The 26,431-nt window shown below is 36.2% G+C and overlaps 2 protein-coding genes across 4 annotated transcripts; one reads left to right on the top strand and one right to left on the bottom strand.

The window, feature by feature from the left end:
* Positions 1 to 8,041: 8,041 nt before the first annotated feature.
* Positions 8,042 to 22,414, top strand: LOC132633339 (regulator of telomere elongation helicase 1 homolog). 3 transcript variants are annotated; one of them, XM_060349677.1, is made up of 23 exons: positions 8,042 to 8,399; positions 9,265 to 9,518; positions 9,718 to 9,866; positions 11,096 to 11,177; positions 11,252 to 11,399; positions 11,521 to 11,677; positions 11,890 to 12,066; positions 12,584 to 12,711; positions 12,851 to 12,896; positions 13,034 to 13,175; positions 13,269 to 13,423; positions 13,534 to 13,625; positions 13,707 to 13,814; positions 13,896 to 13,964; positions 15,186 to 15,272; positions 15,696 to 15,755; positions 15,862 to 15,977; positions 16,477 to 16,534; positions 16,619 to 16,724; positions 19,045 to 19,109; positions 19,204 to 19,791; positions 21,415 to 21,560; positions 21,808 to 22,414. In XM_060349677.1, the coding sequence occupies exons 1-23, from the start codon at positions 8,298 to 8,300 to the stop codon at positions 22,061 to 22,063; spliced, it is 3,291 nt and encodes a 1,096-aa protein (XP_060205660.1). In that variant the 5' UTR covers positions 8,042 to 8,297; the 3' UTR covers positions 22,064 to 22,414. The 3 variants fall into 3 exon arrangements, with proteins under 3 accessions (XP_060205660.1, XP_060205661.1, XP_060205662.1); XM_060349678.1 differs by having other exon boundaries at positions 21,804 to 22,048; XM_060349679.1 differs by lacking the exon at positions 21,808 to 22,414 and adding an exon at positions 21,633 to 21,773 and having other exon boundaries at positions 8,043 to 8,399.
* A 953-nt stretch (positions 22,415 to 23,367) lies between these two features.
* LOC132634353 (transcription repressor OFP14) lies at positions 23,368 to 24,948 on the bottom strand. Its single transcript, XM_060350615.1, has 2 exons — positions 24,409 to 24,948; positions 23,368 to 23,993 (listed from the first exon to the last, which is right to left on the bottom strand). The coding sequence occupies exons 1-2, from the start codon at positions 24,819 to 24,821 to the stop codon at positions 23,486 to 23,488; spliced, it is 921 nt and encodes a 306-aa protein (XP_060206598.1). The 5' UTR covers positions 24,822 to 24,948; the 3' UTR covers positions 23,368 to 23,485.
* Between the last annotated feature and the right edge of the window lie 1,483 nt (positions 24,949 to 26,431).

Raw genomic sequence — 26,431 nt, 5'->3', positions numbered from 1 at the left:
CTGAAGTTCTTTTGGTACAACTGATTTTCCCCTAAAGGCATCTAAAATGCCTGATCTTCCCACATTGACTACATTATTTTTTATTCTATTCGTAATTAATGCCTTACGTTCAGCTGAATTTTCCATGAAGATATACGTCACTTCAGTCTTATATTTGTCAAGAGAAATTTATAGATAGAAGGTTAATTATATATGATCATGAATAGAAACGCATATAGACATATAAATAAGCCAATCTTGTTTCGAGATCCTATATAATCTATAAAATCAGTGAGAAAGGTAACACAATAAATATGCTATCAAAAGGGGAAAAAACACATGACTAAGTGTTTCTTTGGCATGAGGAAAATGTTTTCCTAGAAAAAAAACTTAGTTTTCTAACTTATTTTTTTGTGTGATACAAAAAACACTATGGGGTAGAGGGTGGTGGGGATGGGAGCTACGGGGGTGGGGTGTGGGTTGTGTTAGAGGGTGAGGAAGAGACAATGAGTGTGGATCGGAATGACACTTGTGCAACTTGTTTTCTACTAGCTAGGGAAGTAGTTTTTCTCATTTTTTTAGGAACTTATTTTCGTAGAAAAATATTTTCCAAAATTTGACTAACCAAACATGAAAAGGTAGAAAAATATTTTCCGCTATACCAAAAACACCCTAAAGTTCTATCTTTCAAAACAAAAGATTCACCGAGGTAACGAGTTCGTTTTACAGTACAAAAATGAAAGAAATTTTAAATAGGAAACAAGAGTAAATTAAAGTGTCTTTAATTTAAAACTTCAGAAGTTGGAAAGATTTGCATAGCAACTAGTAATATAGAGAGACAGGAATTTGATGGATGCAGATGAAGTAAAGTTGACAAATAACGTGCATTAAGGTTGAATCTCGAAAACATTGTAAAAAAACACTAAAAACATGATTTAGCTACAAAATTAGCTATTAGCTAGTCCGTAGCTAACATGATTTTTTAATAATTCTTCGCTACTACCGATGGGCTTTTATTTTTTAGTTGCATAAATTAACAAGGTGTCTATCACTATTTTTTTAGTGATAATTTTTTTTTTTTTCTGTGTCTATGTTTTTTGGAGGGGGGGGGGGGGGGGGGGGGGTATATCTATATGTGAATGTGTGTTTCGGTGTGTGTGTGTGTGAATCAAGCAAACCAAGCTGGCACTAACAAGAAAATCTAGGCTACCTATCAGTAACATTAATTTTGTTCCATAAATTGCAGATCAAATTAAATTTTTTTTCCTCTATAAAATTGTTATAGTTGCAGAAGGATTTGGAATTACCGAGAAAACATGTAAAAGATTTGGACATCACAAAAGTAGAACCATGGGAGCATATATGTCCCCTGCAAGAATATTTATTAGCAACATTCTTGAAGTGAGAAAAAAATGAAGAAATGCAGCTTGCAAATTCGTATATAAAATTAACTTGAATGAATTAATGAATTGTCACTGAACTGAAAGACTTACCAAAAAATGTTTTTGATCATTCATATGAGGAGAAAAGAGAGAAAGAGTGAGTTTTTTATATTAGCAGCACTTTATACCATTCTTGTTCTTTTGGTACGTGCCTGTGCTCTCATGAAAATCACTTCTAATAAGTGCTAAACACTCCCCTCCACCAAATAACTACTGATTTTAAAACTCACGTGATCCAACCTATCTTTTGGAAGCTATATCACAAATAAGGAGAAAAAAAGGAGGGAAAAGTTAAAAGAACGCCTATTTCTGCAAATTCTCCTATATAACTATATATAATCTTTATTAATCATTAAGTCACTCTCTTGCGTGCATATAAATTTGTAAATTAGAATTAATGGTTATTTTCCTCTTCTTTTTTTGTTGGCGCACTCTTTTTTCTTCCTTCAAAAACTCAGTTTCAACACTTAAATACTTATTAACTGGTACTTTTCATAAATCAAACAAAATGAACTCTTAATTAATCAGTATGAGGATATAGCAATACTCACAAAAATCATTCACAACATATTGGATATATTAGTAATTAGCTATCTATAAAATCCACTATATGTTAATACAGGGGAATGGGAAAACATAAATAATTTTTAAAAGTAAACATGATTTGTGCAATTAGTCACACGTATGTTGCAGTAAGTGATTGTAACTTAAAAAGACAAAATTAGTTGGTTTAAGGGGTGAGAAAGTTTCCAAAAGATTATTCAGATACATACGTTTTTTCCCCTTATTTGCTGATTCTTTTTGTTGTTTCTTTATCTAGAAACTATCGACGATTTCAAGTTCAAAATAGCGCCTAACTAGATAATCGCTACATCAGAGCAATTTTTTTAAAGGTAACTCCTTCCATCCCAAAATAAGTATCACCTTAGCGAAAAAAATTGTCCCAAAATAAGTGTCATCTTCGAAATTCAAGACAAAAATTGACAAGTTTCCAACTATGTCCTTAGCATTAAACAAGTAATCCTCTTTAATATTACTCAATAATATTCTTAAAAAAGTATCTACTTATAGGGATAGTTTAGTAAACACCACATTGTATTTATAATTTCTTAATGTTCGTCATTTTTTCTAAGATAACACTTATTTTGGGACAGAAGAAGTAATGGTAAAGCATGTTGATTAATGCTATATTTTTAATAGATTAATTAGATGTAAATATCGGATACTGGTGGATCTTTTCTTCATTTATGATAATATTCAATATTACGGGCAATTATAACTGTGTGAGTTTTTTTTTTTTTTTTGGGGGGGGGGGGGGGGGGGGGGGGGGGGGACTGACTTAAAATTGAAAGTTTGAAGACGTAGTTAGTACGGCGTAATCAATTAAAAATATATAGTCAACGATCATTTTATGTCGTTATATCAACAATTTGAGATTTCAGAGCGGAAGAAAATATAATTGTTATTGTTTTCTTTAATTACTAACGACCTTTAACTGTTAGATTTGTTCGTTAAGTGATTAAGAACTGTCACGCCCCAAAACCCACCCTTGGCGTAACAGGCATCCGATGCTATGAACAACACCGGAAGCAAATTATAAAATCAATAAACGTCTAATCTCTTTCAATAATATTTGAACAATTATATCAATACGTTATGAATAGCTAACTAACTCATGATCACCATCAAATAATAAAATTAGCGAAAATCTGTCATAAATGTATCGTTATAAAACGTAGCACACCCAAAGAGTCAAGCAGTGACTTTGACAATTACCCACAGAATTAACTTGTCATGCCCCAAAACCCGGCCTAGACGTGAACGACATCTGGCGTCATGAACAATATCGGAAGAGCCTTACGAATCAATAACCATCAAGTCCATTTTTATAATCTTTCATTATTTAATTAAACAAGTCACAAATAGCTAAATAAATCGTGATCATAATTACGAAATAAATTCAGCGGAAATCTAATATAAATAAGTTATCATCAAACGTAGCAACACCCAATGAGTCAAACAATGACTTCACAGTTACCCACATTATGACACTTGTCTACGGAGCTTCTAAGAAACTACTAAGGAGTAATATTTGACTCAATGAAAACCCACGAACAAGTGTGTGGGCTCACTAATAATCTGGAAAACAGCAAGTACTCTTAATCTGCGAGCTTTGTCTGTACATGCTCTTCTTCATTACCTAACATACCATCAAAAACAACAACGCTATGCCTGACTACTGGGAACTCAGTGAGTGCATCGGGGACAATAAGCAATATAACAAAATATGTATTCTATAAGATCAGTGATATAATTTCATTGAAAAAAGTTGGAAATCCACAGATAAGAATAAACCAACAACTTCACAACCATAAACAGAGAAACCTTAAATCGGTATATAATTCAGTTCCAACTCATTATGTCATTAAATACAATTCCAGTCTTTCCAGTTCGAGTTCAACATTTTCAACATTCCACTCATAGGCAAATTAAATGAGTTCATTGTTTTCAATAAAGCCACTCACAGGCTAATCAAAGTGTCACACCCCGACTTTACTAGGGTGTGATGGGCACCCGACCCCGTATCTGGAGCCGAGCGAACCCGCTGACTCTTATTACATATATAAACCCTTGAAATAATTAAGAATAAAATACGTGGTAAGCTCTCCAATATTTTTTTTTCTTTCCATAAGCAAAGTCTGTCATCATATGGGACCCGTGACCTGAAACATAATAACATATTGACAGACGAAGCCATATACAAAGCTGACACTCTATACCCACGACTCTGTCTGCAAAGTCTCTATTATCGAACAAAACATCATGGCTCATATACTCTGACTCGACAGCACTCCAGAACAAGTGGAGCCTACCAACCCCGCTGGAACATCTTCTATGCTAGCTTCAACTCTTCTGGGTGTACCTGCGCGGCATGAACGCAGCCCCCGAAGAAGAGGGGTCAGTACGAGCAATGTACTGAGTATGTAAGACAAGAATAGTAACATAGCAAGAAATATGCGTATGAATAATAACTGCGTGGAAACATAAAACATGTCATAGAATAAAAGGGTAACCTGTGCATAGGAATGCCCTTTCAGGCCGGATACCTTGCATGCTTGTCTTTCCCTTTTAAAAACATTTTTTTTTCATAGACATAGAAAACAGAACTTATACCATGTCATGTCTTATCATATCATATCGTATCATATCATGTCATATCATATCAGGTCATAGCATATCATGTCATATCATATCAGGTCATAGCATAGCACCGAACAATGTTGGCTCGCCCACATAGCACCGAAATACATCGGCTCGCCCATATATCCCGCGTCCGGGATGATAAGCCAGCTGACCAGGTGGCAATGAAACATGTTTCCCTTTCCATTTCCCCATATATCCCTTCCCCCACCCCATGTTCATATACATATCTTATATACATGTGTCATATAAGCATGCAGGAGAGCCCAAGGAAAATCATGTATCCATCGGAGTGACGTAAGGTCGGTGATCTCCGATTACATTATGGAACAATCGTGATCGTTTTGTCTCACCTTGAAGGAACGAGTATTTTAAGGCGAGACTACCAACGAAGAATAGCGCTAGAAGAAAACATAGTATGAAACCAGGGGCATCATAGACATCAATTCATGTTTTGAAATCTTCAGAAAATAGTGTCATGACCAAGGAATAGAATTAAAGATCAAGAACTAGTTGGACACTTTCATACTCATATTGAATCCTTAGCTTAAGACTCTTAGTCATGGAATCATTCTTGTCATACTTATCATAGACGTATTCTCTTCCTTAGCATCATCGTTATCATGGTCATCATAGACATATTTCCATTAGAATGGTACAGTACTTATCGTTTGATAATCGGGATAAGGAATAAAAGTTTCCTTTGGATTCTGCTTCAAAATAAGTCAAGCGAAACAATAAGGAAAATCCGGGAACAATGGGCCCACCTCGGGCCGAATGAGGTAGCGTACACAATTTGCATATGTTACATGTCATGGCGTTACTTGTGAGGGTTTTAAGGTAATCGGGTCCTATTTATGCAAGTTCTAGAGGTTTAGGATGTTTTTCCAACATTTCACACAATTATAATTCAATTCTTCTGAATGAAAAAGGGGTAACTTTAGGTACGGATTCCGGAGAATAGAGTTGTCCCCAAGGCTCGTGTCCGACCTATTACGTCTAAGACATGCCATAGAAGGAAGAGTAAAGCCTTACATACCTTTTTCCGCTCCTTATGCTACTCCAAATTCAAGTTGCAAATCCGCCAAAATCTACAATTTGGTCACAGTTACCAAACATTGATTAGAGCATTTAGAAGTGGGATCTTAAGGTAACATTTGTCTACCGAAATTTCGGCAGCACTTTCCCTACAAATACACCATCTCCAAAACTTCAACTTAGCCAATTTAATCAACGACAATCCGGGAATTCAACCCGGCCAAACTATCAACAACAATGCCAACAATCATAGTAACAATTTCAATTAACATACTACTTCCTTCAAGACTTTCCAACTCCAACAAAAACAATAACAACCTTATAATTTATATTCCAACAACACCATACTAACAACCTTATATGCCATACATGCAAGAACATCATATTCAATCTTCATAGACTTCTAGAACAAGTTTCCAACAATTACCACCTAAAATAAAATTATTAAGCTTCCATTTTCCACCATAGGTTTCACTACAACAACAACCAACATACAAGATAAAATTTGCTCACTCTCTTCCATACCACCTAAGCACCACACGGCCACACATACACACTACATATTTTCATGAGTTTCATTCACTTCAACATACCACAACATGCATGAACCATCTATAACCACAACAATCATGGTACTAAGTAAAATTAATTCATCACGTCTACATAAGTCAACCACCCACACGGCTACAACCAACATGCATACATTTCATGAATTTCATCCATTTTCACACATTATAATACTCACAAACCATCCATAACACATAAAAGAGATGAAACCTTACCTTTTTCTTCAACTTCCCACTTGGTTTAGGGTTGGTATATGACACCAAAAAGCCTTCTACTTGCTTCAACAATTGTCTCATGTTAAAGAGGACCTTCCAATCACTTGGACTACCACAAGAAAATAATTTTTTGGATCAACTTCCATGGCCTTCATGTTTGGCCACCATGGCCGAACCACCTCCCCTCTTTTCTTCTTTCTTTTGTTTTTGTTCTTTCTTCCAATTTCTTGAATTAAAAGATGTCCCCATATATATATATATACTTAGCCTCTTCCAATATCATATAAGCACATGGCCTTTCTCTCCAATTTTCTAGAGCTTTCTTCAAATTAAATAAGAATAACTAATGTCTTGTTTTATAAGCTTTGACCCATATGTATAATTACATAGTCAAAAGAGGCACACCACCTTAGGTTGGACGGCCACTTTGCCCCTTCAAGAAATTTCTTGAACACTTTTAGTCCTCCAAGAATATTCTTGAAAATTATGTGAAATTACTGTTTTACCCCTAGCCTTCCATAATATTACCATAGGTCATTTTGCGAATTTTTCTTTTTACCCGTGGCCTTTCCCAATATTTCCATACTACCAATGTACATAAATAATATTCTTAACAACTCGTACATCAAATAACTCTTGAAAATGATCTTGTCCTTAACTTGCCACGACTTTCTCGAATTATCCGAATGTATGAAATACGGGATATAACACAAAGTATAACACATGCCAAGACAGGCGCAAACAAGTGAAACGAAGGGATGACCACTTAAGGTTCCCTAACCAGCATAGAAGCACCACATCGGGGTTGTCACCCTCGAAGGCTATCCTTCATCCCGAATAGCTAGGCAAAATCACATCGGGGCATGGAACCCTTGATGACCACTCTTCCTCCTGAATGACTAGGTAAACACCACAGCGAGACATAACCCACGATGACCACTCTTCCTCCCGAATGGCTAGGCAAACCCACTAGGATCCATAGTGACTACCTTTCCTCCCGAATAGCTAGGCCAAACACAAATAATATAAATCATGGCAAAAGAGCCGAATCACTCAAATCATGGCATGAAAGCGAATCACAAGTCATATCATGATAGTCACATTATTCATTAAGGATTATGTTCATCATCCCATTCTAGGGATACATCAAATCATTTCAGTTTTGGATACCGGGTTCACTTCTTTAAACAAGTTTCAAGTTCAACAAAATCCATTATAGAGCACTCACATGAGCTGGTCAAGATTTTCAATTATCAAGTTTAAACATCCCTTATGGGGTAATTCAAGTTCTAATACCAAAGCTTTATATCTCAATCTTCAATCATTGTTTAGAGCGAAAAACAATCATGAGTACATATATATAATATAGTACAAACAAGGTTTAATGTGGATTTGTCCCTCATGCACACAAACCACAACCAAAGAGTTCATAAAAACCGTTCGAAAGAGTATGTTAAAACTGAGACATACAAATCACTTTCATAGTAAAAAAAAGATTTATTAAGTTTTTTGACTCAAATTTAAAAAAGTTCTTGGAATTATGCCCCAAATGAATGCCCAGAAGGTAAGGGCTTATGCCTAGGTGAACGCTCAGAAGGTTGGAGCTCACGCCCCGGGGTTGCCCAAAAAACGCATTTTAAAACATTGATTATTAACGTGTTGATTGCACCGCCGATCGCCACGTAAAGCTGACAATTAAAAAGTTAATCCTACCATTGATTCAACAAAATCAAACGACGCCGTACTTGATCCTGAAGACACAAGAATATGGCGGGAAAATCTCAAAGGTCTTGCAATGTGATTATGCAGTCCTAGGGTTCGTCAGAACCAAAAATACTCTTCAGTCAAAGCTAAGATGCCGACTTACAGAATTAGGGGAATCGACGTTGATTTCCCTTACGAGGCTTACGATTGCCAGATTGAATACATGGATAAAGTCATTCAGTCGCTTCAAAATGTATTATTATGTCTTCCTTCATCCTTCATTGCTTTTTTTTAAATGAATAATTAGGTTTTTGATACAAATTTATTAATTAACTGTTTTTTTTTTTTGCTTCTGTAAGGTTGAAGTTTTTAATTCATTGATAAATAAAGTTGAATTTTCTTATAGACCATATTCAGCTGATAGCTTAGAAATTAGTAGTTCAAGTTAACAATCACGAAGCTTCTAAATTTCAGTCCCTTCAAAATGTATTATGTCTTTCTTCATCATTCATTGATTTTAAAAGATTTAGGTTTTTGATACTATTTTATCGTTAATCCACTGTTTTTTTTTTTCGGCTGATAGCTTGGAAATTAGTGATTGAAGTTAACGATCATGAAGCTTCTAGATTATTTTGATTGCTTGTGAAAGAAGAAGTGTTTTCTGCAGAATTTTGAAGTTTTAGTGAGTTAATGTTTCAACTAGTGACCATTTGACATTAGATACTTTGATCATTGCTTGAATAGGGCTTTTGTTGTTGGGCGTAAGGAAAGTTACCCTTATTGTTGTAGTTTCTTGATAATCACACGCGGTCCTAGTGGTGGAGCTATTGATTTTGACAAGGGGATTAAAAAATTTCGATAAATTTCGAACCACGACCTAGAGAAATTTTTGAACTACCTTTTCCACTACAATGAAAACTTCCCTCATCTCCTTTTGCGTATGATTTTGCAACAAAGAGGTTTTAGCTGAACCGCCTTCCTTAGCTATGGAAGAGTAGAAGCAACATATGTTCTAGAATACATATCACCTTTGTTTACATGTCTGTATTCCTTTTTTTCTTTCTCGTGTAGTCTGAAAAGTTTCCTGTTTTACTTAGTGAATGCTTGTGATACGACAGGGATGTAATGCATTGCTTGAGAGTCCAACTGGGACAGGGAAGACCTTGTGTCTTCTTTGTGCCACATTGGCTTGGAGGAAGAGTTTGGGGGGTTTCTCAGTCCGGAAGAGTGGAATTAGAGACCGTATTACCAGTAGCCAGCAGTCTGAGTCTTCTCAATCTGAATCTTCAACATTACCGTGTATTGTATATGCATCACGCACGCATAGCCAAATTCGACAAGTGGTGAAAGAGTTAAAGAGGACCAATTATAGGTAGAGTCAGATTGTAATTGCATTATTGAACAACGTGGCATTAGCACTATGTTTTACTGTTGTTAGCATATTATTGAGTCTTTCAAATAGTGCCCTAGTTCAGTGGCAGCATGTTGTTAAAATGATTTCTTATTTGCAATACTTTACATCTACATAAGCCATAAAGTATTTGATTCTGTTGATATAATGTGATATATAGGCCCAAAATGGTTGTCTTAGGGTCTCGGGAACAACTCTGCATTCATGAAGAAGTGAGTCTGCTGCGTGGAAAAACACAGACAAATGCCTGCCATGCACTTTGTAAAAAGCGCAAAAAACGTTATTGTGCCCATTTTTCTCGCGTTGCAGGTATATTAAGCATATAAACTTGTACTCTTCATGGTTGAGCTGGATACTGTTTTTGGTTATATTGATTCACTTATAAATGTCCTTTGATGCCGTTTATGCTTAAGTCCTCCTGCATTCCCTCTCCCTCACCCCCAGGTTTATTCTTCTCCTATGGGAGGTTATTGTGCTCTTTATTTCATTAGAAAATACATTTACCTGCATGGTTCAGCTCAAAATTTTATGCTCTCCTTTTGCTGACCCACGTCCCTTCTTAATTCCAATTGAATCATGTAAATAGAAGATAAATGACCATAACATCCAAGACCTAATGATCAATGAAATTGAAAAGTCTGTGGGCAACTAAGGTTTAAATCCCAACAGATACAAAGAATACTAGGTGATTTCTTTCCATTTTCCTACGCCTTGGTGGACAGAGTTAGCCAGTACCTTTGCTGGTGGGAGGTAACAGGTTCCCCAAGATGCATGCAAACTGGCATAGACACTACTGTTATCAAAAAAAAAAAAAATGTGGAAGAAAGAAAAAGTAAAAGTCCAAATATTTGTTGATTTCTTGTCTTGAGGTCACAAAGAATATTTAAGCAATTATTCTGAAAGCTAAAACTGGTTTTGCACAGAGTGATGAGTCTTCAATGTCATCCCGGCGTCTCTTGCATTTTATAATTTATATTACTTCTAAATTCACGCTTATAAGACCACTTTATGCTTTTAATTTATTGGAGAACAAACAAGCAAAGATGCAAATTTACTTGGTGAAACACGTGGTATACATGATAGGGCTAGGAATTTATTTACCTTTCTAGTTAACAAAGGTGTTGTAACAAGCACTTTTAATACTAAGTAAGTATGTATATCCAAATATATAATGATTGGGCTTATTGAGACCTCATAAAAGCTAGTCACTATGCATTTTTTTTTTTTGCTTGATCATAAATTACTCGGATAGACTCGGACTCAGTTATTAATTTATCTTATGTGGTCCTTATATTGTTGCATCATCTGTGCATAAACTCTGATAAGGAGAGTAAGCATCTGTACTTTGAATGTTTAGGCAGATATCTTTGAAGAAAATATAAAAGATGATTGTGTATCTAGCTTATGACTTTCTTTTGTTTTCTGCCGATCTAATACAAAAATATAAAAGGTGATTGTGTATCTAAGCTTATGACTTTCTTTTTGTCTTTACTGTGATTGGTGAATTATGACTGCTTATGCTGTCTTATTATATACAGAGTTCATGAAGATTAATCCTAGTCTCGGAGAGGAGCCTATTGACATAGAAGATTTGGTCAACATTGGAAGAAGCAGTGGCCCGTAGGTTTTTCCTGTGAGTCTTGTCATTTAATGCTGATAATATAACTGAACTCACTTCTGTTTTTTTTTTATAGGTGCCCGTATTATTTATCACGAGAACTTCACAAGACAGTGGACATATTATTTGCGCCTTACAATTATCTTATTGACCGCGGATACAGAAAATCTTTGAACATTCAGTGGACAAACAGTATACTTATATTTGATGAAGCTCATAACTTGGTAAATTGCACCTTAAACCGTTGCGTCAGTATTTTCTTAGAATGCTCACCTTTGCATCATTCTTCCGTTGTAATTCAAGATTCGATTCTAATTTTTTTGACGGCTTTCTCTTTTTGCCCAGGAAAGCTTGTGTGCTGATGCAGCCTCTTTTGACCTTTCTTCTGGCCTTCTGACAGCTTGCATCTCTGAAGCTAAAAAATGTATAGATCTTTCGATAGCAAGGAGGGAGATGTCAAGTGACAAATCATGTAATCCAGATAACTTTGCTATTCTCCGAGGTAAATTCGTTAATTGTTGAATGAAATTATGGTAGATGCATTTGACATGTTTTAATTCATGGGTATTGAGCGTATAGTTCAATGCCTCTTACTTTGATTTGTTGTGTTTGTTCTCCTCAGTCAGTTCATACTAAATTTACTTGTTCATCTCCTTTGTATCTGAGATAGTATATGGGTGCCACACACTCTTTAACAGTGTGCATCTCATGCAGCACTTCTTTTGAAGCTTGAGAAAAAAATTGCTGAAGTGCCCATTAATTCGAAAGAGTTGGGTTTCACGAAGCCTGGACCATACATTTATGAGTTTCTTGCTGATCTAAATATCACACAGAAAACTGCCAACATGCTCATTGATATAATTGAGGAAGCAACTGTACTTCTTGAAGAAGGTGAGTTCTTACTGCCTTGACCCTCTGAATGTAATTTACCTTTTATCAGATCTACTTTGGAATGAAAGGTTTGTTTGCGTCACTGTTTAACTTGGCAGGAAGATTAATAACTTTGCTTTTGATTCATTCATTTCAGATTTATTGGTCGAAAATTGTTAAACTAGAGTTGAGTTTTGGTTAGGAAGTTGGTTTCGTACCGAAAACATATAATCTTGTCTAAATTGTATTTGTTTTGAGAAAGTGTGCTTAATGTTTATGATGTGCAAAATTAGAATTGTGTCAGAAGCTAATGTACGTTTTTATATACCAAGGTTTAACCCCCTTTTGTGCAATGGAATTCACTTATTAAAAAATAGGAAATGTGTTTCATGAAATGGGAAGGGGGGCAGAAAAATTTTGGTTTGTTTTCAGCTTTTGTAGCCAGGGGTGAATAGCGTTTTATAATTTTTTTTTTTTTTTTTAGCTTTATACGGTGCTTCTCCATTTGAAATCACTGTACTCTTGCTCCTTTAATCAGATGCAAACACTACTGAAGATGGAAAAACAAACAAGTCAAAAAGCACGGTCTGCAGATTGGAAAGCATGGGGGACATTCTACAACAGATTTTCAGAGATGATGGGAACCCTCATGCCCAGTACTATCGTGTAAGTTTGGAGATTATGTTGCCTTTTTTTTTTTTTTTGTTGGCAGGCTGAAGAATGATTTTGTTGGGGACTTGCACGATTGTACTAAATCCTGATTCACAGTCAGTTGTCAGATTGAAGTTGTTTCACGTCTTATCAGGTTCATGTTCAGGAAGTTCAAGGAAGTGGCATAGATTCCCTTAAAGGTAGCCAAATTTCTCTTTGGCTTAGTGCTAAAATAGCATCAGTTGTTGGGATACTTATGTTCTTCATAGTTTTTTTCTTAACCATTAACCCTCCTCCTTCCCCATCCATATTTTTAATCATTGATTTTGTGCTGCAGGCAAGGCATCTAGGACACTGAGCTGGTGGTGTTTCAATCCAGGTATTGCAATGGAGCAGTTCTCCAGATTAGGTGTTGGATCTATCATTTTGACTTCTGGCACATTATCTCCGATGGATTCATTTGCTGAGGAATTGAAGTTGTGAGTCCAGTTTATCCCAAAATGTTTTTACTTACATTTTTGTTCTGGCATGGACTTTGGTTTCTTATCTCTTTTCCTTTCTGCTGCTTGTAGAGATTTTCCAGTTCGTTTAGAGAACCCTCATGTTATATCAGACAATCAGATATGGGCTGGTGTTGTACCCGTTGGCCCTTCTGGTTATACATTCAACTCATCATATAGGACACGTGATACAATTGAATACAAACAAGAGCTTGGGAATGCCATTGGTATGTGGAATGTGATGCTGGAGTGTGGTGCATGCTTAACTGCGAAATACTGATGATTTTTCCCGATAATGTTTTTGATGGAGGTTATTCTTTCTGATTTTATGCTTCAGTCAATTTCGCTCGCGTTGTACCAGATGGACTTCTTGTATTTTTTGCTTCATATTACATTTTGGAGCAATGCATTGGCTGCTGGAAAACTTTGGTAAGGATCTAGAACATCTGAAAACGGACATCTGTTTGGCATTGTTTCTGTGAGCCTAATGTTGGGCTATAAATTTTTCAGGGGCATTCAAACTCATTGGATTCAAGCACAATATGGGAAAGGATATGCAAACACAAGCTGCCTGTTGTTGAACCGAGACAATCTTCTCTTTTTCCAATGGCAATTGAAGTACGCCATACAATTTAGTAACTTTTCCTTTATCCATGATGTGTTGTCTGTATTTGACTCAGATATGTTGGGCCTTGACAGGACTATATGACCAAGTTAAAGGACAAATCAGCATCTGGGGCTGTGTTTTTTGCAGTCTGTCGTGGAAAAGTAGGTTCTACTCTAAAAATGTTTCTTAGCTTTACCGAATTATCTATTTAGTTTTGGATGTTTAATACAAGCTCATGGTATTAATGGGTAGCAGATGCTTCTGGAAGTCCTCTACATAGTTTAACTAGTAGTGCTTTGACATGATGGGTTGTTCTGCCAGTGTTGAATCTACGTTCTATCCAGCCTTCCTTTGCTGCTGCTTGAATCCCTAAGATGATTGTCTTTGGCAGTATGCTATTATCATTCTTGGAAGGGTTCATGGAGGACCTTGACTTTGTACTCAAAGTTTGCTATCAAAGCTTTTGTGCTTCTACCTGCATATTGTTGCTTAAGTTTGACGTTCAATCTGGGTCTGATAGCTTTTGTGACAAATGTATGCTGGGTTGTTAGTATGTGATGTAGATAACAGAGAACTAAAGGATCAGTAGGAAATTTGGTAATGGAGGTGTTCATGGCGTGTTTAAATTGATTGTTACAAGTGCAAATATTTTAAGCAAATATGGCTCCAGGGCTTTGGTTCAGTGGTAATGATGCAATGCATGAAGTGTGGGCTAGGCCGCACATCACGAGTTTGAATGCTGCCATTGACCTAAGCCTGTCATTTAAGTGGGAGCAGGGTAGCGGTGTGGGCCCATACTCCTCCGAGTTGCAAACCTCTAAGCACAATTGGGATTTGGCAAGCTAATTTATACGATGCTTGTCGGTTATAAAAGAAAATGAAAAAAATGTTTAAGACAATCTTGTGTTAGTGACATATCTCTATTAGGTAAGTCGTGGTATTAATTCTGCTTACTAGGGAAAGCCTACATTTTGTCTAATATAGAAAAGGGGGAAAGCTCGGATGACCAACATATCTTATTCCTTTATGCACACTGTTTTAACAAACCTATCATAGTTATACATTGAGAAAGATTTTAACTTAATTGTGGAAATTTCCTAGTAAAAAATGAACATTACTCATTGAACTTGTATATTTAAGTCATTTGTTACTACATAAGATGAAGCATACAACTGGGTATCTCATAAAAGACATGTCAAATGGCTTATTGACCAACCAATTATATTAAATGTTTGAATGTAAAAATGTAGTGCCTAACTGCCCATAGGTTCCTAAGTTCTTACATAATGGTATACATTCACGTTATCCTAGATCATTGATAATAGTGTTATAAATGGCACCCCTTGATCATGTTTCCTCATTATTGGTTGATTGGTACATAGGTGAGTGAGGGGCTGGATTTTACTGACCATGCTGGTAGAGCTGTTGTGATCACCGGCATCCCCTTTGCCACAATGACTGATCCTAAGGTTTGTGAACATACTCACTGCTATTGTATCGATTTTCTCGTTGGAGTTGTTCACTGATTCAAGTGTCTCTTAGTTTTTGTTTTATCAAAAACTTACATCTCAGTCACTTTGCATCGTAACATATCATCGTCAACAACTAATGTTTCTAATTTAGCTTCTTTCCTGATATCATTTGGTTTGTGGTAATTTTGTTGATCCAAATATATAAAAAAAAATGAGTTGAACTCAGTCTGTTGTCACCTCCGCATTGTTGTCTGTTCATAACAACAACAACATACCCAGTGAAATCCCACAAAGTGGGGTCTGGGGAGGGTAGAATCTACAGACCTTGCCCCTACCTTGGGGGGTAGAGAGGCTGTTTCCGCATTGTTGTCTGTGCATACAAATGTTAAATGAAACCTTGTGCATCTATGTCTGAATCAGGTTCGTTTGAAACGTGAATTCCTGGATCAACAGATGAACTTGCAACCAACTGGATCTAAGGTACAGGGCAAACTGAAAAGGTGTTTAGTTACTTCTGTGCTTGTTTCTTGTTGTAGTCCACCTTCCTAAAGGCTGAGCATTTTCATACTAAAAAGCAATGTAACAGGTCCTAACAGGAGAAGATTGGTATACTCAACAAGCAACAAGGGCTGTAAATCAGGCTGTGGGCCGTGTCATTCGGCATAAACATGATTTTGGAGCAATTATTTTTTGTGATGAAAGGTATATAACACCCTTTTTGACCAAATTGCTGTCATATATTGGAGCTATAAAGCCTATAATCAGGCTGTGGGCTGTGCCAAATTTTCACCAAATTGCTGTCATATATTGGCCCCTTTTTTCCTTATACATTTGACCAGAAAGAAGGGGCCAATATATGACAGCTTATATTTGCCTAGGCTGTAATGACATATGACATGCTTACAACTTAGTCAAAGCTGTGAAACAGGATAGATAGTTCAACGCCTTGGTTTTGATTGCTTAAGCTCTTTCTGATATTGAATGTATATACACACATACACTTTCATATTTTTGGAATTAAAGGCATTGCCATGAGTCAACTATATTTGTTAAAAGGAAGTTCACAATAGATGAGTCACCCACGGTATACTTGCGGAATTAGAGTTACTGTACTTCATTTTGGTCATCATTCTGCCTGTTGCGTAGAGCGACCTGTCAATTTTGAAGCAAGTATCTTTAACTTCTCCTTTGCCTTAAGCAGATTTGCATACTCCAACCGTCAGTCTCAAGTATCACGTTGGATACAACCCCATATCAAGGTTGAGTTGTTTAAATTGGTAATTTTTGCTCTATTTTTGTTTTTTCTTTTATTTTTCTAAATTATTAGCTTTTTGACTGTCCAGAGTCATTCCAAATTTGGGGAAGTAGTTTTCTCATTGACGCGCTTTTTTCGTGATGGAAGAATTCGTGGCCCTACAAAGCTAGAATTGATGCAGCCAGATGACAAGGGTAAAGCATAACTAGTTAAAGAAAATCAAATTACCCTGTTTTGGCTTGTTGCACTCTCTTGCTCATAGTTAATGATGCCATTTTCCCTGAACATCCTAGATCATTTGATGATACACATCTTACATTCTGTGTGAACAGTCCTTCGTTGACAATACCTTAGGATTTATATAGACAGTTCTCTGTAGATCAAAGGTTGTGTTGACAACTGGTTTCATTTTTCTGTTTAGTTATGGTTCAGATATTTTGGCGTGTTTATTTACAGGGAAAAGGGCCAAATTTACCCCTGTACTTTGAGAAAAGGTTTATATTTACCCCTAGTAAGTTATACTACTAGCCCGTATCTTTACCGTTAATAAAGTATTAACATTTACCCCCATCCCTAACGGCTGTCCATTGTGGCGTTGCCATGTCAATTAATGAGTCCATGTCAGCTGTCCACCGTGGCACCCCAATCTCTCAAAATTATACACGTGTCATTTCCTATTGGACATTGAATAACCAAGTATTTTCAAGTTTCTTTTCTTAATAATATCTCTTAATTTGAAATAATTTTGACTGGTGGGTCCCACTACCTATCTTTCCCTTCTCCTTTTTCGTCTCTCTCTTCAGACCCAACACGCCCCACCGCCGTCCAAATCCGCCATCTCCGGCAAATTGGCTCCTAACCCCCATATGAGCTCCACCGCCCCTAAAGTTTTGTTACACCATTGGTCCAACACCAAAACACCACCATTCAGGGAATCCCATTTCCTCTGTTTTGATTTTCAAAATTTTTGATGCAATCGTCCATGGTGTTCTGTCGATATGAGGTCGTTTGAAGGTTCGGGATAATGGTTCCATCTTTTTCTGTCGAAATTTTAGTACGACCCATTTCCGTGTTCTTAAAGTTTCTCAAACCCTACCAATGGAGGTTTTAAAGGTTCCCACAAAATATCCTAAAATCAAAAGCTAAATTTAATTTTGAAGAATTTAATGTTCTTCCGTTTGAAGAGAAAAAATTCTCTCACAATACAAATGTCTAATTCTTTCATGGGTAAATTTAATATTAAAAAAAAAAATATTACTTTCATGGGTTTAGTGATTATAGTTGATTTATGGTAGCTGTAGTAGTGGCAAGAGAGAGAAAGGGGATTGATTGGGATGGGTGGGGAAAAGAGAAAGAAAAAGAAGAAAAGGAAAAAGAAGAAAATTATAATGAAAAATTGAGAATTTAGTTATTCAATTACGTGGCATTTTTAATTGGGAAGTCCCTTGCCACGGTAGACAGCCGACGTGGACTCATTAATTAACATGGCAACGCCACAGTGGACAGCAGTTAGGGATGGGGGTAAGTGTTAATATTTTATTAACGGTAAGGATACGGGCTGGTAGTATAACTTACTAGGGGTAAATATAAACCTTTTCTCAAAGTACAGGGGCAAATTTGGCCCTTTTCCCTTATTTACAGGAGTGGGTGAGAGCATTTGATAGAAACAAAAAAGAATCTGAACTCAAATTAGCAGTTCAGTCTGTTTTTTCGGTTTTGGTTTGTTTCAGCATTGAAAAACACCTGATATTTGTTTGGTTCAACTGAAGAATTAAGTTAATAAATGGGTGTTTGGGCACGTGCAAAATAACTCTTCTTTAATTGATTCCTACTTTATCCTTCTACTTTGTGTGAATGACAGCTCCCTAGTAGAGTTCATAAAAAAATTAAAAATTTCTGATATTACCATCAAAGCCTTCTTAAGTGGCGGTTGATTTCTCATTTCATGTACTCTTGAGTAGATTGGATGATTTTTGTTTTGTTTTAGATACACAATCTCTTTGATGGGATAAGTCAATTGACAGAATCTTTTAGACAAACTTCGTAAATGAGTTTTGTTCAGATTTAATGACTAACTCTGGTTTATTTTATAAAAGACTGCAATTTGATAATGATCCCGTAACTCACCTATGCTCGATAAGTCTATACTCACTGTATAAGCACACCTCAACTGGAATTTCGTTTAAATCAGTTCAACCTCATGGATGACTCATAATACTGGGTGCTTAGTTATACCATCTTTTTATTGTGTAGGTTATAACTGTATAGAAATGAAAACAAGGAAAGGAAGCTACTTATTCTTTTCTTTGTCATGCTTTTGAAATGCTACTCAGTGATTTAGTCAAATTATGTGTATCTCCGCCTCCTTTCACTTTTTTTTTTTTTAAGTTGAGTCAAATAATGATTCCTCACTGAGGTAATTAAATTTGTAATTGTTATGACACATGATTGTCATTTTGGTTACCTATCGATTCTGGTTATTCTTCAAAATAAATTATCTATTCTCTCTTGCAGAAACAGTAAAGAGAGTAGGAAACTCCCAGTCTCAACTTCACTTTGATAAGCTTCTTACCTCTCTGGTATGCTAATTTAGTATCAGTGCATCTTTTAAAGTCAATATGACAGCAGTGCACATCTTTTCTGATTTCTTTCCTCCCTTGATTCTGTACTTAGGTCTCATCACTGGATCCTTGCTCTACTAATCAATTGTCTTCCTCAGTTAAGCAAGGCAATAGCCCTGGCAGGCTGGAAGACATACTTCCTGCCAATAAATCATCTCTTACGTCAGATAAGCTAGTTAAGAATCTGGCCGTAAAACATGCAAGTAATATGTTGGTCCCTGTACGAAAAGACATGCTAATTAGCAATCAGAAAATAATTGACTTGACGAAACATGAATTATCTGATGAACGACGAAAAGATGTTATTGCACCTTGTTCTCTGAAGAGGCCTCGGTTAACATTAACAGGACCTGATTGTCCAAGAGATCATTTTCGAAAGCCTCATGATAGTGTTGGCCGTTCCTCAGTTGCCCATCACTTGCTGTCAGAAAGTGACTCTAGCTATATATTGAAGAATAAGAAGTCACAGTACTCTGAGGAAAAAAGTACACAAAATAGTAATTTAGATAGAGCAAACCTTCTTGAAGATGAGATGACACCACGAAAGACCGCAGGGTTAGTTGATCTGCAAAACGAAGATGGCATTCATTGCTCTGCACCTTGCAATAATGAGGAGAAAGGATCTGCTTTTCTTGTTCAGGTAAATGCTGGAAATTTACTCTTGCTTTATCAACCTCTTCATGTGTACTAGCGCGCTGGATACCGTGTCTTTCTTGCTTTAACTGCAGTTGTGGAGTTTCTGTCTTTTGGTCTATCTCAATTTAGTGTCAGTGATGTTGAGCAACTAAAAGTTGCCTCTGCATATAAATCCTATGTTATTTAATTTATGGTGATATTTTGCTGTTCTGTTTGATTCTTTTTTGGAAACACTTTGTTGATTGATATAGGAAAACATAGAATATCATGGTACTTCACTATCTTTTATCTATTTCTTGTCGCAATTTTTTTTTTTTTTCAGTTTCTGGTTTCACAGGTAACTTGAAATTATGGTACATTAAGTAATCATTGACTATTGAGTGAGTGGACAAATGTGACCATGCTGAAAAACCAAGTTGACAAAATTATGGAGCAGAAGGAATTCTAATACATTTCCACTTTATATGGCAGTGATTTAGGAATATTTTCTTTGGGTGGTTGGAGATGCAGATTAATATGAGAAGACTTAATAATTTTGGTATGAAACAGGGTCTTTGTCAGTCACTAATGGATAAACTGGGATACACCAGTCACTTGGACAAGACGCAATAAGGCTTACCGAATCCGTAGGTTAAACACGGTTATGTTTGATACTCAAGCTGCATTCCAGGGCTTTCCTTAAACTTAAGAAAGAACCTCTTCGATCTAGACAATTTTCTGAAACTGTGAAGTAGTGGAGTTATATGAATGCTAAGTTGGCTTAGCATTGTTAAACGGAACTTGTAAGGTCATTCTTTTAATGTTTATGATCTGATGTTTCGTCTGCTCTGGAGTTGTTTGCTATTCTTTTGAGGTAAAAAGGTCCAAAGTTTCAAAGGTCGAAATTGAGCAACTTTGCCTTGATTTGAAACTTTTGTTCCATTCATACCCCTCCAGCTAGGAAAAAGTCTCGTATTTGCCCTTGCCATTAATGGAGCTCCCGCGTGAAATAATAGGTGGTCTCCACGTGTCCAAAATTTTCAAGTAAAAAGGTTCATATTTACCCCTCAACGTTTGACTTTGGATTAAATTTATCTTCCAGTTGAAGCTCTGTTACGTCAAGGGCAAAAAACGAGACTTCTTCGTAACAGCAGAGGCAAGATTAGACCAAAAGTTTAAAGGAGGGCAAAGTTGATTAGTCTCGGATAGTACAGAGGCAAATGCGACCCTTTTACGACAGCAGGAGATTTGCCTTCTGGGTCGAGCTCGTCGCACCGGGCTTGCCTAGTGCGGGTTACCTCTCCTGTGTGGTTTGCGAGCTATTGCACAGGAACTGGGTTTACCCTGTGCGCATCCGAAGGGTAGCGGCTGCAGGTTCCCATGTCATCAAAAATAAAAAAAATGCGACCCTTTTCCCTTCTTTATATTGTTAAAGTTTCTACACATCAACTTTTTTTAGTTTAATCTTGTACAAGCTCATTGTTCAAAAGTTACTAAGCATTGTTTCACCAGAAAAGGCAGTATTCCATTGGGCTTGAGATTTTCCTCCTGCTTGAATTTATCTTTTGTAACTGTCAGACTTTTAAATTAATAAGTAACAAAATTTGGAGTTATTAGTTGAGCGTCTACACTGTGATCTCCTATGCAGGTCAGAGAAAAGCTTACTGATACAGAATACCATGAATTCGTCGGGTATATGAAGTCGCTCAAGTCTAAAGCAATGAAAATAGGCCAAGTTCTTCAATCTATCACAAGATTATTTTCTCTTCCTGATAGACTACCTCTCCTTCACAGGTATGATCTCTACAGTTAACTATTTTCTCCACTACAAGCATCTGAATTTCAATCTAGTTGGTTATGTTGCAGATTTAAGGATTATGTTCCCGCGAAGTACCATTCCTTGTATGATCAGTATTTAAAAAGAAATCATGAAGTAGCTGGCTCGTGAGGAGCAAAGTCATCCTAATATAGTCAATGAGTCTTCCGTTCTAATAAGGAAAACTCTCACCCCCCCCCCCCCCCCCCCCCCACTCTTAGGCAGGCACACAGCCATAAAGCCAGCCAGTATAGTAGGTCCATGTGGTGGACTCGGAAGGAGCAAGAGAAGAGAAACAGAGTATACAAGGAACGCCCGGTATGCTTGTAATATCGCACTTAAAGGAAAAAACGCCAAGTGGTTTCTTCTCATATATTCAACCTATGATGGTGTGCTGGTGGAAGGTAGTACCAATGAAAAAATCGAGGTGCGTGCAAGTTTCATAACACCATTGTTGTGGCAGCAATGTATAGAAGCTTAATGTGGAATCCAGTGTAGTTGGGAGTTCCAATCACGAACTAGAATATCCTCCATAGGCACTTGATTTTTAGGTCATTTAATCCTCAAGAGTGGATCAAATAGGAGACGTGTAATTTATGTAGCGACAATTGGACTCATAATTGGCAGGTTGTTTATCTATTTGACCTGTCGTACATTAGGAGTCTCGCGTTTTGTTTCCATTATGTTTGTCTTAACTGTGTATAGCCTGACTGAGACTCCAGTCTGGGTAGATACATTTGTTTTGCATGCATTTGAAATACCATTGTATATTCTAAATTCTTTATCATTTGAGGATTATTCAGATATTCAGAATATAAAGAATTTTTGTGCTTTTTATGTTTAATTTTAGTTTGTATTTAATATTAGTCTGAGATGTAAATAGACTAGCATGGTCCGTTCTAACTTGCTTGAGAACGAGGTGTAGATTTATATGATGATTATGCTTGTATACTTGTTGAAGGAGCGTAACCCTTCTCTCTCGACTGTTGGTTCGTTCACTTCCATGAGCGTCGGTGGGTAGAACATTCACTTCTCGATTAAGGGTGTGATTGGTATGATTTTTTTTTTTAATGGGAAAAATAACCGATTTTCTCACATTTTCTAGTGTTTAATAAGCGGAAAATAATTTCCAAAAAAGATAAACGTGACATTCAAATTAACTTTTGGGGGGGCGTGGTGAAGGGGTGGATGGAGGTGGGAAGGCAAACCATTAGTTGGAAATGGCCAGAGAGAAGTTATGCTTTAGAGCTTCGAGCCCGAAATTTTTGTTCTTAACTAATGAAAATATCATGTGCAAATACCTTTGTAGTTTGTCTTTCATAAACTTAAGAATTTCATCTTTGAATATGAAATTGAATTGCACCTTTGAATATGAAACACGAAAGCTCCTGATTATCCTGAAGATCAACGTGAAAGGACGGAAATCCTATAATGGAAGAGGAAAATGTGTTCTTAAGAAATTATTTTCAAAACATTTAAGTAAACTAAATATGAAAAGTTGAAAAATATTTTTCAGAAATATTTTCTTAGTACCAAACAATTAAAACTTGAGTGGAGCAAATAAATGGAAACGATTAAAACTTGAGTGGAGCAATAGACAAAAGGAATTCTAGATATTCGCCCGGCCTCTCGAGTGGATAAACAAAGGATTTACCTTATTATATATTTCAGGTTTCTAATAAATTATTATGAACATCTGCAATTATCTTAACTAATTTAACACTTCACCGTATAGAAAAATTCAACCCCTTAGTTAAAAAAAGAAGAAGCTAACTTAACTTTTAAATAAAGTGACTTGACGAAAAATAAATATTGATGTTTGCATGTGAAGCAACAAAAAATAACAATTCATTGTTCCTCCCCCTATCAATACATAAATTAAACATGTGACTAATTTCTTACGTTACGTATTCCCTTGGTTTAATTCCCCAGCCAAATCCAATGCTCGAACATTTCGTGATATCACCGGTACTCTACCTGAATTTTCACGTAAAACGACGATCTGGTCCACAAACGCATTAAGTATGTACTTGTACGATTTCTTATCGTTCAAATTTAGATAACAAAACAACAACTCTTCCATAAATTCCCAATTGATTTTTCCTCTGTCATTCAACCTTGCCTCCATCATTTCCTGCATCGATTGCCTGAAATCGTCGTAAGGACTTGGAGAATACGTGACGACTGTAATAAAATCATCCGCATTCGTTGTTTCCTTTGAACAATCGGTACTAATTGCTGATGATTCATTTGAAACGGTGTTAGTCGTGGTGGTTGTGATGGCAGAGGTGGATCCAGTGTCGTCAGAAACTGTCATGCTTGTACGTGCTTCTTCGATTAGTGAGCTTGATGATCCAGGTGCCATAAAAAACCGACGAGAGCAACGAAGATTTGATGGCGGGATGACATACCTGTTGAAGATATAATTGGGAGTACTGATTAGAACTGTATTCTATCAAATGAGATATCGCTACTGAAAAAACAGGAATCAACGACAGACAAATTCTGCAGTTAAACAACAAAATCTGTCGCTAATCTTATTTAGCATCGGACGAATTCGGTAGCTAAACAACAAAATCTATCGCTAATCTTATTTAGCGACGAATTTTTAGAAAAATCTGTTAGCTACGAATGGATTAGCAACAGAGTTCGTAACTGATTCAAGTTTTTTTAAATGGATTCGTCACACAATAATTCAGAAAGATAGCTAAGTAGATAGAGGTTCTGGTTCAAATTTCACTGCTTTTCGTTATCTAAAAGTATTTTCACGTGCTTAGTTCAATAAAAGAATCAGACTCGCACATGAATAATAAAAATGTGTTATACCTTGGGGATTCGGACAAAGAATTCGAACCTCCTGCATTTTCTTCATTTTTTGGAGCAATAATATCTTCTTTCTTGCCCTTCTTCACTATGATGCTATTGTTATTGGATTCATTACTAGTTTTGGCTTCAATTTCAGTATCATCATCTTTGGAATAAAAGGATTTGAAGTTCTCAAAGAGGAAATGATCAATATCTGTAAGTGTTGCAGCATCATCTTTGCCTTGTGCATGCTTATCTTTGCGATCAACAGCCGAAAACGATGGCGTTTTGGGGTGCCTACATCCTCGAAGCAACCAACTAGTAGAAGATGAGAGAGTTTTATTGGATGAATTAGAAGGTTGAGGTTGTGGGGTAGGTTTATTTTTTCTCTTTGAGAGATAATCTGAGAGAGATTTTTGGAGTTGCTTAGGCATTATGCTTTGTGTGTGTAACTTAATTGAAGCAGGGATCAGTAAATATGAGAATTGGCGTAAATTAATAGGTTAAGTAACATTGAGTGCATAAACCAATGCATTGTCTCTGAAAAAGAAAGAAGAATGTATAAATAAATGACAAAGATGAAACGGTTTAGACATAATTAATTAATCTAATTAATGAAGTGCTTGATGGATGTTATTAATTACGAAGAAACGCACTGAGATTTTTTGTTTATGTTCCTTTTGGGGATGGTGGGGGAAGAGTTTAAGAGTGCATTAAATCTCAATTTTCTGTTTTATATTGCGTTATATTTTATGCAGTTCTACTATTTCACAAATAGCCAAGATTCTCTTGAAGCTGAAAGCTTGAAACAGAGAATTTATACAGCTATCTTTGAAATTGCTGTTGGTGTGTTTTACTTTTCTTTCTAAATTTTAGGCAGTGAAATTCAAAAAATCAAATCTACACGCTTACTTACAAGTTACGTACAAGGTAAACAAGAAGAAAAATAACCATAAATAAAACTAGCTTTCAGTTTATATGAACCCGTTACCTCAAAGACCTTGGAGTTTCAATTTTCGAACTTAAACAAAACTTTTTGTTCGCATTTATGCATGTATAGTTACTAATATAACTAACAAGGACGAATTAGTGTTGCTACTCAAAAAGGTGTACATTAATTTGATTTCTTCTTATAACCTATGTAAATGCAAACAATGCAAGAAGAAGGGAGCAAAAGGAAATTAGGGAAAGGATAGATTTGGTGAGAAGCTCAAAGATAGCCCATAGATGTCAATACTTAGATTCAAAGTTGTGTGACTAGTGTGTTATTTTTTTTTATTTTTTTTGTTTGAGGTCTAGTAGTTCACAACCCACTTGCTAGTAGATTTCTAGATGCTTTCTAGTTTGTATGAGTCTTTTTTTTTTTTTTTTTTTATCGTTAATCGTAATATTTCACAATATATTAAGCAAGAAGTCAAATTCGAAGTGAAAAAAATAGAAGAGAAGATAAAAAAATATTTCTCCAAGTTGTTCTTTTTTGGGATGACTGTTTAGTAGATGATTTTTTCATTTTTTTTGCGCGGATTGCCCTTCTTTTGGGGTGGTCTTTAAATTTTGCCCCTCATATTTGTGGTCTTTAAATTATGCCCCTCATATTGCTGGTCTTTAATTTTTGCCCTTCGCATTGCAACACTGAGCGTTCACGCAGAAATCATGAGGTTCTGAGTTCGAACTCCCGCTCAAGCATAAATTAAAAAAGAAAACTGCAAGGCGAGGTTTGGGTCGCGTGTATGCCGGACCCGGCATAAACTTATGAAGGAATTACCAAAGTTATGCCGGACCCGGCATACTCATGTCTTATGGGCAAACTTGGCATAAGTATGCCGGGTCCGGCATAACTTTGAGATCTCATGTCAACTTTTTACAGATTTTTAGTGACATCAAAATGCTCTATTGAAATTCAAGTGGTTTTTGTGTCAATGTGGCCTAAAGACTTTCTTTGCTACATTTCCTGTATTGGATATATTATAACTGCTCTTGTTAATATATTATAGGGTAGTGTTAGAAAAGAGTAGTTGTCGTGATGATTTTGTTCCATTATATC

This window comes from Lycium barbarum, chromosome 3, assembly GCF_019175385.1.
Source record: "Lycium barbarum isolate Lr01 chromosome 3, ASM1917538v2, whole genome shotgun sequence".
Taxonomy (NCBI): domain Eukaryota; kingdom Viridiplantae; phylum Streptophyta; class Magnoliopsida; order Solanales; family Solanaceae; genus Lycium; species Lycium barbarum.
Note: the sequence above shows the minus strand (reverse complement) of the source record. Positions and strands in the feature narration are given on the sequence as shown.

Coding starts and splice junctions, on each gene's coding strand:
- LOC132633339 (XM_060349677.1), top strand. CDS start 8,298: ATGCCGACTTACAGAATTAGGGGAATCGACGTTGATTTCCCTTACGAG. Junction 13,965..15,185: donor TTGCAGTCTGTCGTGGAAAA/GTAGGTTCTACT, acceptor ATTGGTACATAG/GTGAGTGAGGGGCTGGATTT. Junction 15,978..16,476: donor ATTATTTTTTGTGATGAAAG/GTATATAACACC, acceptor TGCCTTAAGCAG/ATTTGCATACTCCAACCGTC.
- LOC132634353 (XM_060350615.1), bottom strand. CDS start 24,821: ATGCCTAAGCAACTCCAAAAATCTCTCTCAGATTATCTCTCAAAGAGA. Junction 23,994..24,408: donor TCTTTGTCCGAATCCCCAAG/GTATAACACATT, acceptor TATCTTCAACAG/GTATGTCATCCCGCCATCAA.